General features: G+C 35.3%; 1 protein-coding gene across 1 annotated transcript; it reads right to left on the reverse strand.

Annotated features, from left to right (window-relative positions):
- Positions 1 to 8,276: 8,276 nt before the first annotated feature.
- LOC137406455 (espin-like) lies at positions 8,277 to 16,014 on the reverse strand. Its single transcript, XM_068093042.1, has 5 exons — positions 15,894 to 16,014; positions 14,559 to 14,699; positions 13,842 to 13,946; positions 10,219 to 10,356; positions 8,277 to 8,892 (listed from the first exon to the last, which is right to left on the reverse strand). Exons 2-5 carry the CDS (start codon positions 14,697 to 14,699, stop codon positions 8,674 to 8,676), a joined length of 603 nt encoding a protein of 200 aa, XP_067949143.1. The 5' UTR covers positions 15,894 to 16,014; the 3' UTR covers positions 8,277 to 8,673.
- Positions 16,015 to 17,486: the final 1,472 nt, after the last annotated feature.

Below are 17,486 nucleotides of genomic sequence, written 5' to 3' on the forward strand. Positions count from 1 at the left end.
AATTATTACTGGTTGCAATAAATACTCCCACAATGTATTAAAATATATATTTTAGAGTAATACAAAGGTGTCTCTCAGCATCATAAAACAGCTATTGGTGCTGACAAAGAATATTAATTACTGCAGTTTCATTATTAAGTGGTCAAGGCTAGATGTAGCAATATTCTACACAAATTATTATTATAATTTGTGTAGAATAATAGATAGAATAATTCTATCAACTATTATATAATATATATAACAACTATTACATTGTATAACAACTATTATATTATATATAACAAAAATTATATTATATATAACAGCTACTATATTATATATAAAAACTACTATTATAGAAATAACTACTACTATTTCATCTATAAGAAATATTATGTATAATAAATATTATATACATGTATAAAAAATATTATATATAACAAATATTATATATAACAAATAATATATATAACAAATATTATATATAACAAATATTATATATAACACTAGTTAAATGCCTGGTATTACACGGGTAGTAAAGCAAGCTTTTGCATAGAAAATCTTTTTTAATTCGCTCAGTTTCTTTACCAATTGAATTTGAGTATTTTAAGCAAGTTTAAATCTTTACTATAATACAAACCGTGCCCATCCCTCCAAAGACAGCGTTAGGAAAAAAGATTGTGTTATGATTTTTATCCAATCATAATCTTCAAGCGTGCAAGCTGAAGTGTTAAGTGTGTTATTTTAACCAATCGGCATTAAAGATTAACATGTGTAAGGAGTTTGACCAGAATTATTCCCCTGCATAGCAATGTAGCCGCTTGGCCTAGTGGATATGCCTGTCTGCAAAACTTGAGGTTTGAGTTCACTTCTAGTGCAAAACGGATATGTCATTTCTATGGCTTTATTGATACAACTGGGCCATGAATGACAGACAAACAAACCTTGAGATTTATTTGTAGATAGTACATGCGATCATTTAGATCTGGTCTTTTTGGTTTTCCGTTTTCAAATAGATGACGAGAATAAGAAAAAATTCAAAGTTTAAAATTTTAGAGCCACTGGCAGAGAAAATTTGATTGTGAGTTATTCGTTAAATATTTGTTTGAATAAAAGTTTGTAAAAGTTTCTTCGGGCAATTTCTAGACTAAGAGAACAATAGTATTACACGTCCTAAGAACATTAATATAAGTTGCACCAAGAAGTTAGAGGTGTTGTATTTTTAGATGCACTGCTGACTAGCCTGATACCAATAACCAACCAATCAATAATCAATCAATTTATTTACGCAGGTAAACAAAAAGAAGACTCCCAGTTCATCAAAAATCAAGAACCAAAAATCTTTGACTGTCAAAAAATGATTCCTACCGCTAGCATAGTGGATTGCCACAACTGGGAGGGTTTATGGCAAAGAAATACTAACATGTAATTCTCTATTAGCTAGTGCTGCTAAGGTCTGATGAGACAAAGTCTTTCATTTAAAGATATATAATAAAGATAATGAAGCAAGCATACAAAGGCATCTATCCTAGTTTTCTAGTTGTGTAACATTCTTGTATTCGAGTAGCCTTTGCAACAAGACACCAAAGATGCGTATCAACATCTCAATGTAGTGAGATACAACTCAGGTAAGTATGAGTCGAATTAATAAATCCTGATGGGTCAGAGCTCAAAGGAATACAATTATAGATAACTGTTCTTCCCACGACTCCTGTGAAAGTAACTCCTATTTTTTAACTGTATATATACATCTTTGATATTTATGAAGTGTGTAGCTGCGGCTAGCTCCTACTGTACACAAGAGAATAGACACTGCCAACAGCACTATAGGTTGCAAAGAAAAGAAGGAAATGTCAGGTGAGTTAGGAAACACATCAGAGACACAGTTGTGATCATTGAATAAATATGAGGTCTTCTCTCTTCTCCTCCGGGATAATTAAAGATCCTATCACCGTCTCTGAAGAAATCTTATAATCATACAATCTAGGTACGGCCATTGTAATTGAACCAAGTGTTGTGAATCATCCATGTTTTTAGATGTTTGTCTGCTCGCGCTGATAGATTGAGTTGTAAAATATTGTGTGCATTTGAGATGAACGCAAGGCAGCAGAGCTGACGCTGTCACTATCCCTTGCGCCATGCTGTCAGGTGAGTTGGGACAGCCTTGTTTGCAATGATCCTTCTCTTGGTAGTTTATGACAGTTCACAGGAAATTACTGACAGCGTAGTAAATGCTTGAGGTAAACTTCCTGGTATGATGGTTGTACTGTTACTGTATTATTCTCTATAGAGAAGTAATTTTTTTTTTTGAATGAAGTGAATAGTTGTTCATGGTTGTACACAAGAGAGTGACCAGCGAAAAATAAAATTTGATTATTGGCTCTAAAGTCAGCTCGGATAGACGGCTGCTTTAAGTCAGATTCTGTATCTCAATTGTTCTAACTTAATATTTATTTCGCATCTATTCAAGTTACATTTAATTTGCAAATACTGGATCTGTATAATTTGTTCATTTGAATTATTTATTTTACTCACTTTTGATTTATTTACTCTATCAAGACTATTCCTAGTTACTTAGACCAATTATTCTGCATACTCTAACTATTTGTCAAATACGAGCTTTGGCTAAACAACACAACTAAATTATAAATAAGACACTAAATTTTAGTGCTTTATTTCAGTTCAGTAAAAACTAACTCATTAAAACTTTAATACAGATTATTTGGTGATAAAGAAATAATTGTTACAAAAACAATTTGATTCTGCGTTAACAAACTTTTGATGCAGATGGTTTTGGCTGGTTTCTGGATTTGTTTTTTCTAACTTTGAGATCTCACTACTTATAGTTTGTGAGATTATAAGCTCTCTATGCAAACAGGAAACTTTTCCAATAGTGTTGAAAGAATAATATCTCCAGCAGTCCACATTCATGCCTAAATAATTTTGCATAAGAAACAAGTATACACGCATAAATACCCCTGCATTGCATCAAACAATATCTAAAGATTAAAATCCGATAAGACTTTGTCAGATGCAGCTAAAAACATTTAAGAGCTCTTTGTATCATGGCCCCCGATTCTATTCATTTGTCCAGCTCGTGAATGGAGATGTAAACTATACTGGTTAATTTTCACCTTTTTATCTTAAAATGAATTGTACACATTTTCTAATTTTGATGCCAAAGTAATAAGATTTTAAAAGTGTACATCTAAAATTTACTCTATTCCAGGCATTTGGCCAATCAATCCAAAAACATTTGACTTGAAAATAGTCATTAAAAATATTTCTTTATACATACCAAATAAATGTGCTGTTGGTTGCAGAGATCTCTGAAGAAAGTGGGGAGACAACTTCAGGTCTGCCCAAGGACTACATGAGGACAAGAAGGAGGCGAATTATTATAAAAGAAAAATGTAAAAGCAAGGTTGACAGCAACCTCCCCCCGACCTTCAGAAGAGAGATTATCATTAAAGAAACTGATCCATCCCAGGAAGCCATCTCTGAATATAAACCTGAAGAAGGTGAACAAACCACAGAAGATAGCTGCAGCTTGAACTTGTCAGCAGCTATGGCAAAGTCTGGCAGCATTTCCACTCCTCAACCTGACCGATCAGACTCTCCGACAAATGTTGTGACTTTTGATGCCCCTCAAAGAGGTCATACAATATTTTCTAAAATCGCTAACCCCAACACAAAGGTGACCAGAGCTAAGGCTTCCTCGGTTGTCAGTCTCTCGAGCAATGGCTGCAAAAGCACTTCAACTCCAATCACAACTGAAAGGGAGACATTCGTTAATGATCCGAGAAAAAAACCTGATCTGTCAGCTTCCGGCAGTACTATTCAGAAAGTCAAGGCCTACCAAGAGCAGTCAGAAGATGTTCCTCGGGTGTTTAAAGTCCTACCAGAAGACTGTCCCAAGAAGTATGAGCGATACACTTACCTGCCAGGTGGCGTATCTCTTTATATTTGCTACCTGCTTGATCATGTCATTTGAAACTATTTTATTTGTAAAAATGTTCTAAAATATAGACCAAAGTAGCATTTCATATTTCTGCTTTTATCAATTAAGATATATAAGAAGCAAATATCATGATCAGTAACATTTCACGAGTGAAATTTGTTTTGTATATTTTGAATCTTGCAGAAGCTTTGTAACACAAGCTAAGAATATATGGTGAAAGATGGATCATTAAAGATTTCATGGTCTCAAAATTTTTTGAGTTATTCTCAAATTTTATCTTTTATAATTGTTTCCATAAGCAAGAAAACGCAATGCGATGAATAATTTGTCCTATTTCATGTACCCTAATTAGAAAAACTTTCCACGACTCACTAAGTTAGACAAAGCATCGCATTTCATGGTCCCTAATTTGGAGATACGACAGAGCACCACTCACTAGGAGAGGCAAAGCGCCATATGACCAAGAAAATTTATTTAATAGCCTGAGGGCTAAGTAGCCAATTATTTAAATTTCACGAATAACATGACAGATAAAAAGCATTGCAGGTTGCTAGCCATATGGCGAAGCTCTTCTAACTAAATGTGTTGCCAACTTTTCATCGGTTTCTAGCCATGATTTTCACATTCACAATCCTTTCTACTTTAACGTAATTTTACCACTTGAAGTATCTGGAAAGTGAGATAGTTTAGATTACTTGTTGCTTGTAAGAGGATCAACTCTTAGGTTCTGTCATAGACCTATTAACTCTACTATAAACTATAGTATAGTTAATAGTAATAATTAATATAATAATATTATATTAACTTAGTTAATATAACAATGCTGTTTGCTGGAGATTTCCTAGCAAATCCATGTTTGCTAGGAGAGCAGTACATGACAAGCAAACTGCTGTGAGCATCAAACACTTATTGAAATACGTAAGTTGTGCGTGTGTTTGTGTGCCTGTTAGTCTGCTTCAATGCTATGCATCTCTACGTTTTTAGGCGATTTCAACACAGCTTGACACATGTACGATTCATGCCTTCCGGCGATTTTCCAAAAATATTTGATTTCCAAACTCTGCCTGGTACCTAAGAGCTAGCCTCATAAACACCCATATGATTAGAAAGCCAAGAATGCATCTTTGCATGCATTAAGGAAAATTGTTTTCAATGATTGCATTCATGGATTTTTGTCGTGAAATCAGTAGTAGTAGCAGTTGTAGTAGTTTGCATTAAAAATCTGCAGCTCTGCTGAGGGATAATATCTCTCAGCAGGAAAACGAAAGATATCATGAACAACGCTAGGCTTAATGCTAGTACGGATATATATTTTAGCTAGCTGAGAAATGAATTAAAAGTAGTCTTTTTTCAGGTGTAAAAGTAATTCCATCACATACTCCTAATTGGAAAATTCCTATCCTTCAGAAGAAAAATAGAGAGGCCATAGATGAGTTCCTAGTAAGTACCAATAACCTCTATTCTCAAGTCATACACTGTCTAAATTCAAACATGATATGCTGTAGTTACTTATTCCAAGGGTCAAGGCTGAGAAACTATAAAAACAATATAAGAAGTCAAATATGAATTCTTTTAATTTTGCTTACTGTTTTTTCTTTACTCAATTGCTTTTTAATGATAATATGCGATATTGCTTTGCTTTAGGATGGCATGTAATAGCAAAATTAGAGCGAGTGAGAGGTTTGTTTGTTGTAACTATAGAACCGAATCTATCCTACTCTTCGTGATACGCAGCAACGAAAAGAAACAGAAAAAGCGCAGCGAGAAGCGGAAAGAGTAAAAAAGGAAAGAGAGAACACAATACCTGAATGGAAGAAACCAATAGTTCAAGCCTTGGAGCAAAAGAAAAAACTGGAAAAGGTAAGTAGATGGCAAATTATCCACTTCCAAATAGACAGTTTTACGGTTTCCATGCTTGAAACTCATATAGTGATGCAAAGCTCATGCTGCATCTAGTGTACCTTCTTGGCCCCATGATCCTTGCCCTGGTTCTGTCAAGCTGGTATACAAGATTGTGTGATTCATGAACTAATTTGAATTTCAAAAATGCATCATCAGCTTCAGAAAAGACATATCTGTCCATCTATCTGCCATTGTATCTTACTTGTCTGTGTCTCAGTTTATTTGCTTCGTTTTCTGTTTTTATGAGGTCAAATTCAAGGGCAAGTGAAATTGATCAATTCACTGAGAATGCCATGCAAAAAAAATATTTTTCTGTAACATTTCTTGCCCAAACCAGCCAAGCTGATGGCCACTAATGCAAAAAAGGAAAGTGGCATGCTTCATTGCTTTTTAGCTTACTACGCAGCTGTGATGATGACCACTTGCCATTCTCATTTGTGAACAAAATCAAAAGACCTGATTTTTATAGTCAAAAGAAGTAAAATTAAAGCCGATACTTACTGTAATTATGATAGAAAGTAAACTAAGATGTTTTAACCCGCAACAACCAACACTTATAAATAGTAGCTCTACTTGTTTGGCATAAAACTATTCAGTGGGTTTTTACTTAGTAGTGCAGGCAGATGTTTTCAGGTGTTAGTAGGTGTCTGCTAGTATCTTCAGGTGCCTTTCGGTGTCTCCTAGTGTCTGCAGATGTCTGCCAGTGTCTGCAAGTGTCAGCTGCTGTCTACTGGTCGGTGTATATCCAGGCTCCAGTAGTATCCGCTTAAGTCCTTTTGTTTGAGCGCTTAACCATATTTTGGACATTTCATTGTGCATATGTCTTTTGGTGGCTCATAAACATAGCCTGTCACTAATGCTTGCTGATGTCGAAATTCTAGCTATAAATCTATACTTGTATCTCATAGCATGATAATACTCATGGATGGTTTGTAGCAGCAGGTGTTTGCAAGGACTCTGCAAGAACAGAAAAAGGTAGATAAATTCAACTCTATGCCTCCGTGGAAACAAGAACTGATAAACCGTAAAAAAGAACAACAGCGATTGGAAAATCTACCATCTTGGCAGCGAGATTTGATGTTGAAGAAAAAGGCAGTTCAAACAAAGGCGACATTTGAGAGCTCCCAGTCCCCAGCAGTTCCATGGTCCAAACCCAACCTAAGAAAAACTCACCAGCAACAGCTGTAACTATATTTTAATAACTATATACTAATATAAGTCTAACTGATACATTAATATATTTATATTTTGTGAAACTGTAGAAAAAACTATAGGTAGTCATTCTCTAATAGATTTTTCTACTGATAAACGTATTTCGTGGCAGTTTTACAGAAGTGCCATTTGCTAAACTAAACTTCTCTAGTCGCTTGTTTTCTGTATTTTAGAACATTCACTCGATAAATTATGAAAAGTCTTCATAATTCTACAAAAAACACATTAAAGACGAGTAAAATGATTGCAATTTTATTGGTTGACTGAATTCATGGTTGGTATTTTTGGACTTCTGCCACCATTGTTTCGAACTTACCCCATGAGTTGGTTCACAGGTCTCAACTTTGGTTTTAAAGTTTTGAAAGCTTAAAATAGCATGTTTTGTAAAAATCCAGAATACTATTTATGTGTTCAACTGTCTTGTTATCTCATACAATCTGTTTTTATCAAATGCTGAAATTTGTAATTTGTTTGTAGTTGTCTGTTCTCCTTTTCATTCTAGCTAACTTGTTACATGTAGCTCGAGGATGGCATCCCTACTGGTGCATTACTCGCTTGCATGATCAAGACTATAATTATAATTTAGTCGAGTTGTCTACATTTTAGAAGTTTTGATGAATTATTTATAACGTATAAAAGAGCCAGTCGCAAACTATTGTCGCAAACCATCATCAATTCACTACACACATAAACTAGTAATATAAATATAGTCAACAAACATCATTTGTTTAATTAATTTAAACTTTAAATTAGCTATGTATTTATCATCGTTCTACATGATCTCTGACATCAACAAAATGGGAGCATCGACAAATTTTTTGTTTGTTTGGATTTCACAATCACCTACGTTATATGATGAACAAAGAACACAACTCCTGAAATGAAGCCTGATGGCTATATACTGCTCTCTGATTGTCTTTCACAGCTGCATGGCTAGCCTTTTTTTCTTGTTATACTTCATCTTTTCAAAGTATGTAGCTCTATTAAAAGCTATCTAATTACACTAACATTGCCTAACCAAATCAATCATGGAATAACTTCCTTTGTATCAACCATAATCTTACTAACACACTATAATATATTTATATAATTACTATTAATTTATAATTCCTACTTGGACTTCATTTGGTCGTCTTACTAAAATTTTATAAATGTTACTTATGAAGTCCTACTTCCGATTTGAAGCCGCAAACCAAAATGAAAGTCAGCATTGTGTCAACAAGGTAGCCGTGTCACACGGGTAGAGACTACTTCCAATAAGCAGAATGATCAATGTTGGTAATAATAAAGATAAAACAAGCAAAAAACTTTGGGAAAAAAATAATAGTGCATTTGATTATTCTTTCAAAATAATTACAAATATTTTACACAATATGTGTCAAGTCTGCTGACTTAAATAATCAGATAAATATATTTCCATAGATGTATAACTACAGCCAAAAAATGCGATATTAGTACACTCAGTATATGAAATCGTACACCATTTCTTATTGAAGTTCCGATCAAGTACATGCATGCCTGAAATAAGCGAGTGATGTCTGTCAAAAATAGTGGCTTTAAAGCAAATGGTTGTTTAGTGTGAAAGAAGAAGATATAATCTTTTGAGTAAAAAGGGCAAGTCACTCCGTTGCTAGAGGAGATTCTTCATTGGCTGCAGTAGAGGATCCCGGACCATCAGAGTTCCCAGCTGCATCATCTTCCGTAAAACCATTAGACTCTACTTCCTGTTTGAACTCGGTCGCTTCCACCTTCTCCGCTGGAACTGTCTTACCGTTATGTGCATTCTCTTCATGAATTACTGAGTTGTTTGTCACTTGTCCATTCTCAGCGGATGATGTCTGAAACATTACAGATATACGTTCAAGAAACATATGGCAATTTTATTAGTATAGCGGACTAAAAACCTCATAGCAAAACTGCTGCTGGTAGGAGGAAAGAGTTGGCAGCCCAGCCTGATATTATCTGTCAATAAGGGCACCATCGTTTGACACATGCTTTCAATAAACCTAATGCTAGGTCCATCATTTGGTTTGTTCAAAATGCCTTTACATGACTGTTTCTGTTAGCACAAAACCCGTTTTAAGTTTTATCAATTGCGCAAACAATGGCTCAGTGATTTTGGCTAGGTATGTCTGAGCTCAGTCATAAGAAAACGTTGACGCTCCAAATGGCGCTCAGGTGCAAAAAATACCAACATTTTTCAGTAATAATCAACTATCTCTTTTAAATAGTATACTAAAAATAGCAGAATTTAAAACAGATTTGAACATAAAACATCATTGGTCAATAAACCGTCGCGGGTGATATCAAGATACAAAGCCTGTTTCCGATATCGACTGTGAAAGTCCAGCAGCAATATCAGGCCGCATAAGTGCTGACCTTTACCTGCACAATACATATTAAAAAGATTTAGTCTGCATTCAATTCTAGGGCTGATCCCTGGCTGCTACCAGCAGTAATCAAGAAATTGGTTGTATTCATTGATGCTGATCATACGGCGAGAAAGTCGCTGTCGGACGCTAGCAGAACCTGCTAGTGTGTTTGAAGCATCATGAAAAACATCAGTGTATATATTAGTCTCTATCATCATGCCTCTTCCCAAGCACCAGCCTGTGTCGTCACGCGTTAAGCAAAGACTAACTGGTGAAACCTTCTAAGCAAAATAAAAAATACTCGAGAGAATAATAGCTCTATAAGGAGTTAAAAGGAAAAAGCGAAGCTGATCAAGATGACTGCAGATTATAAAATAACATTCTCTGAAGAGCTTCTCACCTCTGTACTGACTCGCAACCGATGCACATACGGATGTGACAAGAGCATAGCTTTAAGCTACAATAAAGGTATGCTGCCACTTGTCAAACAGGTCTGTCATTGTTTTGATTTCCAACTACTGCTGCTAGGTGCTGGCTTAAAATATGGAATTTCTTAGCGGAAGTGTGAGGCTATCAAAAGATAGCCTGCACTGGCAATGGATAAAAAATAAAGTGAATGTTAAGACTGTGAAATCTGATAAGCTTTTCCAATCAATATTACAACGAGCTCCAAGTTAATAAAGGCTTGCTGCCTTCTACGGATGCCAGAGGATACCTTACTACTAGTGGCAGAGAGAGAGACCAAACATGCTGACACGGGCAGCAGTAAGGTTTAAGAAATGTTATGATTACCTCTGATTTGTTGTCCGAGCTGACATCGATGTCCGATAAACTTTTTTTTCTTATCAATAACTGCTGTTTCCATTGTGGCAGACTTTCAAACTTTTCCCGCTCTTTCCTCTCTGCTTCTTCCAATTGTTTTTGTGCCTCCTTCAATTTACATATAGAACCTATACATGTGGAATGCACATATCAACTCGATTGTAACAATACTGAAACTGTGCAATAACAAAATGCATTTGCACATCACAATCCGTACTTCAAACTTTTTCACGAGTCAGCCAACTAGGAACAGATCTTTGCTAGCATGTTCCATGTAAGATGTTATTAGCATGGAAGAATGGTGGTACCATGTTTTACTGTAGTGGTGGCAAAAGCCGCTGCCCTCAATAAAAAGACTTTCTTAGTTTTGAAATTTTTGTTTCTAAGGCATTTGTTCCTCAGTTACCATGGAAACAGTTCACTAACTTTTCAACTTCCAAACTTGACAAGCTTGACAAAAATTGATATTAAAAGCTAGCCTAAAAGTGTTTATTGTTTAAAAAATTGAATTCAAATTTTTGTTTAAATATTTATTCTGTAAGGCAAGTGCAAAAATTTGCTGTAATCAACATGCATAAAAACTTGTAGTCGCGAGCAAACGTTTTTTGGGTCAGTGTTTAGAAATCTCAACAAAGCATTTCAAAAGTCAACTGGATGGAAAAAATGAAAGATGTGCATATTGATTTGAAGTTCGGTGCTGAAGGTTTAACATCTACAAGTCTAGTAGTGTTCATATGACAAAATGCTTTGTTTAGTTTTAAGCGTGTCCATAAACTCAGAGTTATCCTCTGTACAGCCTACAACATTCAGCGAGTTGCGACCAACATGGTAATTACTCTATTGACGGCTCCCAAACAAATTCTATCAAACATTTTAGCCATGGCAAACATGTTTGATTACCGTAGCCTACAAACATTAAAATATCCGTAAAGATCCCGAGCTACAGCTCTCAATAATACATTGACACGCTGGTGTACTACCAAGAGACCGGACCCATTCGGTTGTCACCTGCTTAGCATTCAACAATCATTGCAAAAACTGCTGTAATTCTGATACAATCTTGAGATGTACGATATTTTAATATGAACCCCAATTGCACTAAGAGATCCAAAACCTCCTTAGTTCTAGTTCCACCCGAGAACAAGAAGATAGAGACCTTTCGATTCTCCAGATGATGACTGTAAGAAATACTTTGTGCTCATCATTGGTAAGAATCGATACTGTTAAGGGCGGACAACAACTATGGTAGTTGGATAGAACTTACATGGTAACTGCAAAGAGGCAGGCCATCACAAGGAGCTCAAGTTACAGTTTTATTAACAAGAGTTTTACACTGAAATTATTTGATCGACCTCAAACATCACAAAACAGTTATGTAAAATGGTGTGAGTACAATGTAAATGGTGTGAATACAAGTTAAATGGTGTAACCAAGTGTGATGGTGTGAGTACAATGTAAATGGTGAGATCTGGTCACCTCGACCAAACCATATATTACCATCATGAAGGTTTATTATTGTAGGCTGTAATAGCAAGACTGACTACAGGCAGTGCTATATAAATATTTACTTTAGTCAATCCTGGACGAGGCTGTAAACAGATGACAAGTTAAACCAGGTATCAAACCATGACATCCATCATCGAGGGCGTATTAGACAGTTCATACTGCTTTTCAATTCTAACGTAAGCTAAATGAAGTATTTGGCAAATCCATCATTAAAAATATTGAGTTGTTGAAACTTTTGGCGTATTGTCAAAAAGCTTTTATACGTAATATTGCAATTAGTTAAAACTAGCTAAGCTTGCCTGTATAAGGACATGCTTCCCCACTCATGGCCAACTAATAGTCATAAACACTTTTTGCAAGAACTGTATGATTTTACAAATAATAGTGTTTCAGACCAAAAGCACGACATTAAAAAGCAAAGCATGTCAACTTGACATTGATTCAAAACAACATCCTTTCTTGTCTATGCTAATGACAGGAAACATATAGCAAACAGAGCAATTATGTTATTTCCTTTTTGCCATACTTTTTGATATATGATAACAGATATGTTAATTTATTTTACTAACACTGCTAGATTTACAATACTGAATAGTTTTAACACCTTCACATATCACTGATATGATTGAATGCTCAAGTAACAGATATCCATGACATGATGGTTTTATTTTGTACTTACCAAAATATGCACTCAACGATTGCATTGCTAATTCTTTAAATCTTTTGATCAAAAGAGATAAGATATACACCCGAGCTTAGTAGTTTCAAGTCTTACTTGTATAAAGTTTTGTTTTCACTTTTATGACAACATATTGCAATATCACTTTTTTATGTTTTGTAGCACCGCATGTAAAACTGTTTTTCTATAAAAATGATTATGGACTGCTATAAAAATACTAGAAGTTCCACATAGCAGTGTTTTATTGCTATTGTTAGTATTTTATGTAGCACTGTATTCAGCTATCTGTTGACAGATACATCTAAATACATGTAGTTTATTATCATAGCACTGGTTACAAAAGATAATTTGGGCAAATAACTTAAAATTTCTGCAGTAAGGCAAAGCTTGTGCTTTTGATTTTTATTCCAAGGCATGTACAGCGAGCACATATGCTAAAAACACTTACAATTTTTAATTTCCTTACGGAAAGCATATAAAAATTTTGCAGTTTTTTTGAATTGAAATTGTCTCCCTTGAATAATTTCATTTCGACGGCAGACTTTTACACTGGCAAATATGCAATGCATATCAAACTGAAGATACGTTGGAGCGCATCCTGCTTGGGCCTGCACTGCAGATGCTCAAATAACAGAGCAGCGCGGGCAGCCTGCTACAGCACAATGAAGCAAGTGTTAATTTGATTATAAAATGTAAATGCATCGGTTGTAGGGTTTATCTGAGCTAACGTCTACGAATTGTTTGTAGAGAATATTGAGTTTGCCATTAGAACGCAATAAAGCCTATATCTTTAGCGTATGTTGCTGTTAATTCAAGTTTTACCAAACTCCCATTAGATCAACATATCAGGTCTTTCAAATACAGTTGATCCTAATGATTCTTGACATTTGTTCGAAGCACAATATCAATATTCAAAACTCTATAAACAGTGTAAAGTTTCAATGATAAAACTCGGTAAACCACAGATATTAATAGGAAGGAGTAGACAAAAAGAAAGCGCTGATTGGGTATAGTTACAAATTCGTTAACGAGTCGAAAGTCTCTACAAAATCGAACATATTTTCTATCACCCGATATGAATATGCAAACATCATATTTATTTACTAATAGGAATAGTTAACTCACTGGAAAATACATCCACAAAGTCATTGTGTAAATAGTAAAAAATTTACGGAAATACCAAAACTGTTGAGCAAGTCAGGTCAGTGCAAAAAGCGTATTAACTTGCTGACCAGCTCACATCTTAGTATGTTGGTCTAACTTGACTAATTGCTAAAACTCCATAATTGCCGTGAATGCGGACAAACTTTGGGTGTGGTTAACGATTGCATCGACCAGAAACTAGAGAAGTTATGAAACCTGCTTCAGTGACCACTTTGGTATGTAAAATGTCTGTAATTACACCAACCTCAGCTTCTTTGAGTTTTTTCTCTTTTTCCTTTAACAGTTGCTGTTTCCACTCAGGTATGGCAGCCCACCTTGCTTCCTCTTTTTGTTTTTCTTCCTCTTTTTCCTGAGAACAACAACTTAAATTAGACGTCGTTTGTATTTCACATTTCACAACAGTGTGCTAATTGAGACCTGTTTTTACAAGTTGTTAAAACTTATAAAAACGTTCTAAAAACTTCTAAAAGTTGTTACAACCTTTGTAAAATACCAGAAATACACATACAGCTATTGCCATTTGACAGCATTGTCGTTTGATGACATATTGTCAGGAGCTGCAACTACAAAGTGCATACATATATGCATCAGAGCTGGTCATGTGTAATGAGTAGAAAAATAAAGTCACTCAATAATCCGGAATAAAAGTTAACTAAAACTTGGCTAACTGCCAAAAGTACTCTTCATGTAGATATGCTTTTCTGTTCCGATCACGCTAGAATGATAACACCAACTAACGCAGATCGGAGATAATGTACTGCTCAGCTTGAAGCAACAAGTGAAACAACTTTCACTGAAATCCTGTTTGCTTCTCAAGCAATTTACGGCCACACTGGATTATACTGAAACAGAAAAGTGGTTCTGTACCTATGAGATTCTTCCTTAGCCACTCACATTGGTGTTCTTATCAACTCAGAATCATAATCTGGGATATAAAAACGTATGTATCTATGTTACCCACCAAATATTCTGCAATTAGTTTCATATTTTTCTCTTGCATCGGTTTAATTTTCCATTGAGGCATACCAGGTTCGATCAATCTGACTCCTTTCACATGCAGGTAGTCCTTGACCTGTATAGTCGTTGGATCTAGGGCAGGCATCTAAAAAATAAAACAAACGCTATGTAGTAGCAGCGAGGAATAGTGTTGCTGTTGTACAGCTAAATGTTTGCATGGTTTCCATTCCCTGCAATATAAACAAGCCTGATAGAGGTCATGTTATTCTTTCAATTATCTCTATTAGGAAATTAGTTTTGCGTCATGCAAAAGGAGAAAATAAATAAGGAGCATAATTTCATGTTATCAAGTTGAGCTGTGTAATTGTCAACACCTGTAGAACTTGTCAATACTCTATAACCAGTTCTATCTGGATAATCCTTTCAGATGTATTATCTGGATAGCATGTAATTTCATTCAAGTCAAGTAGAAGAAGGAAGATAATGGTTCTTCTAATAACGCAAAATCAAGAAGTCAAGGAGTAAGTGTTTGTAACAGAATAAAAATACAGGAGTTTTAGGTAATATGGTTGTGTATGGCCAATAGGCCAGGACTGTTTCTTCCTGCAACAGCTGTTACAAACTGTTGGTTAACTTGGTTATAAGCAGCTCTCCTCAATGGAGGGCAAAAATCAAACACTTTCCTAATACAAATATCGGCTGAGTCACATATATCGCGCAGCGTAGATAATATTATTTATTACCTGCAAATTTCACGCCTGTTTAGCAAATAAACTATCGCAGTCAGAGTGAGTCAAATTTTGATGTTTCCAACCATATAAAAAACTAAATGACGAGTATGCGGTACAATTGAGAAAAGTTGAAGTATTGAGAATAAAGAAGAGTATGATGTCTGTTTAGTTTACTGCAAGCAGAGGCTCTGTGTGTTCTTAAAAGCATTTTTACACAAAGAATGGTTCTGTGATCAGGTTGGACATGTCTGAGTCCAGGGAGAACCTCAACGATTGGAAATATGTTTAGTTGCAGCGAGCAATTTCAGGTTGGATGTAATTCCTGTCACCACTAGTGCCTTTTTTGGGAATTGAACCTTGACCTGTTGTTTGCAGGTCAAGCATTCTAGACCCCAAGGCAATGGCTGTTCTCCGAATCACTAGTATAGCATACTATAAGCAGACACCAGAAAATGAGATACACAGAGCTGTAAAACAACCTTTTCTATCCAGCGATCACTCAGGGTATATCCTGAAAGAGAGCTTTTCGATAATTTAGCTCTAGCATTTTGCCATATACAGTATCTACCAGACTTTATAAGAAAAGCTATGCAGGCATAAACACTCACCTTAATACAGATGGTTAGCTTATGAGCCTTTCAGTAGGCTGGATAGAGCTTACTCCTCTACAGGCTGCAAGCCTCGGAATGCCGCTCTGCATGCATATTTATTATTTGTAGTGAGGGGAGATATTGATGTATGAAATCAGTGTGAATAACGATTGCACGGTAGATGCACTCATGTAGGCAAAGGTCCAATAGAATAGATAAAAAGAGATGAGCGGATATCATTTATTCATATTGCTAATATGGATGCTGATACAATGCCAAGCATTCATCTGAACAGACAACGAGATCTGTGTAGGCACACAGTGTCTTTATTAACAACATCTCACATACTACTCCTAGCTTATAAACATGTCTACAAATTGCATTGTTTGGGTAGATGACCCAAACAACTCATAAGCGTTTGAAAATTATTTTATGCATAATGTAAGTTACCCTGGACTTATGGTTCCCAGGAAACGATCATTGCCTTAGTGTAATTGTCTCACCATAGTGTGTCTGCTCTTGATTGTTCATGTTTCTCGTGAAATCATTAATATTTTCAACTGAAAAATTGCTTAAAATTTAGTTTTTTGGAATGCACTCTCCAATATGCGACATCTCATGCTGTTTTCACGGCATCAATGATATGGCTGACAAGGATTAGGCTGCATAGCTTTTTACTAACATGATCAAATAAATCTGTTCATTGTACCTCACCTAAGTTTTTAGATGTATACAATAGCAAGGTTGAAATTCCCTCTATCTCGTACAAAGCTGTGCCAGAAAATCATATTGTATTTCTGTACACAGCTAATGGTAAAACTTAAGTATTTTATCTCCATAGTAATGTTTTCAATGTAAGTAATATATTACAGTTTTGCTTTACATCTTTAAAACTAATGAGAAGAGCTTTTATTGCCGATAGATCAACAATCTAGGTACACATTTCGGTCAAGCTTTCAAATACTCCAGACAAATTAGTTCAACCAAGTGTCAATAATGAGGAGAATGTTAACCAGCTATCAATACGTTGCAATGGATTCAATCGATCAATTATTGGCAGTTGATATTAAAAGATACGAATATCAATTGTCATAGTCACTCTGGACTAACAGTAGCACCAAATTAACCCTTACGGACATTCCTTTATCTATTAGCTGTGAAATCAGAACACTGATGAGTATTATATACAAAGGCTAGCCGACTGCATAGTTATAAATTGCTTTCACTAAGGAATCCTTCAGATGTTAGTCTAAATTAAATCATATTGTAGGTTTAGTTGATACAGTTGAATAAATTCAAGCATATTCTAATTTATGCTGCGTTTAACCACAAAAATATATAAAGCAGGTCACTACAAACTATGGCCTATGGGCCAACTGAGTCTTTGAGAAGGTTATTATTGGCCTGCAGCAAACTCTGCAAGTATTATTGAATATGGCACACAGAAAAATGTGAGCTCAACTCTGTTGCCCTTCTCAATTTCAACACTAGATGGAGCAATCCACAGAAACGGTGCTTCTCCACTAAACAAACTTCTTTTAAGCAAAAACGCTTCTAGTGATTCAGCAAAGATAGCATCCAAACCAAAAATGCAAAGTAACAAGTGTGAGT

Source organism: Watersipora subatra, chromosome 10 (genome assembly GCF_963576615.1).
Source record: "Watersipora subatra chromosome 10, tzWatSuba1.1, whole genome shotgun sequence".
Taxonomy (NCBI): Eukaryota; Metazoa; Bryozoa; class Gymnolaemata; order Cheilostomatida; family Watersiporidae; genus Watersipora; species Watersipora subatra.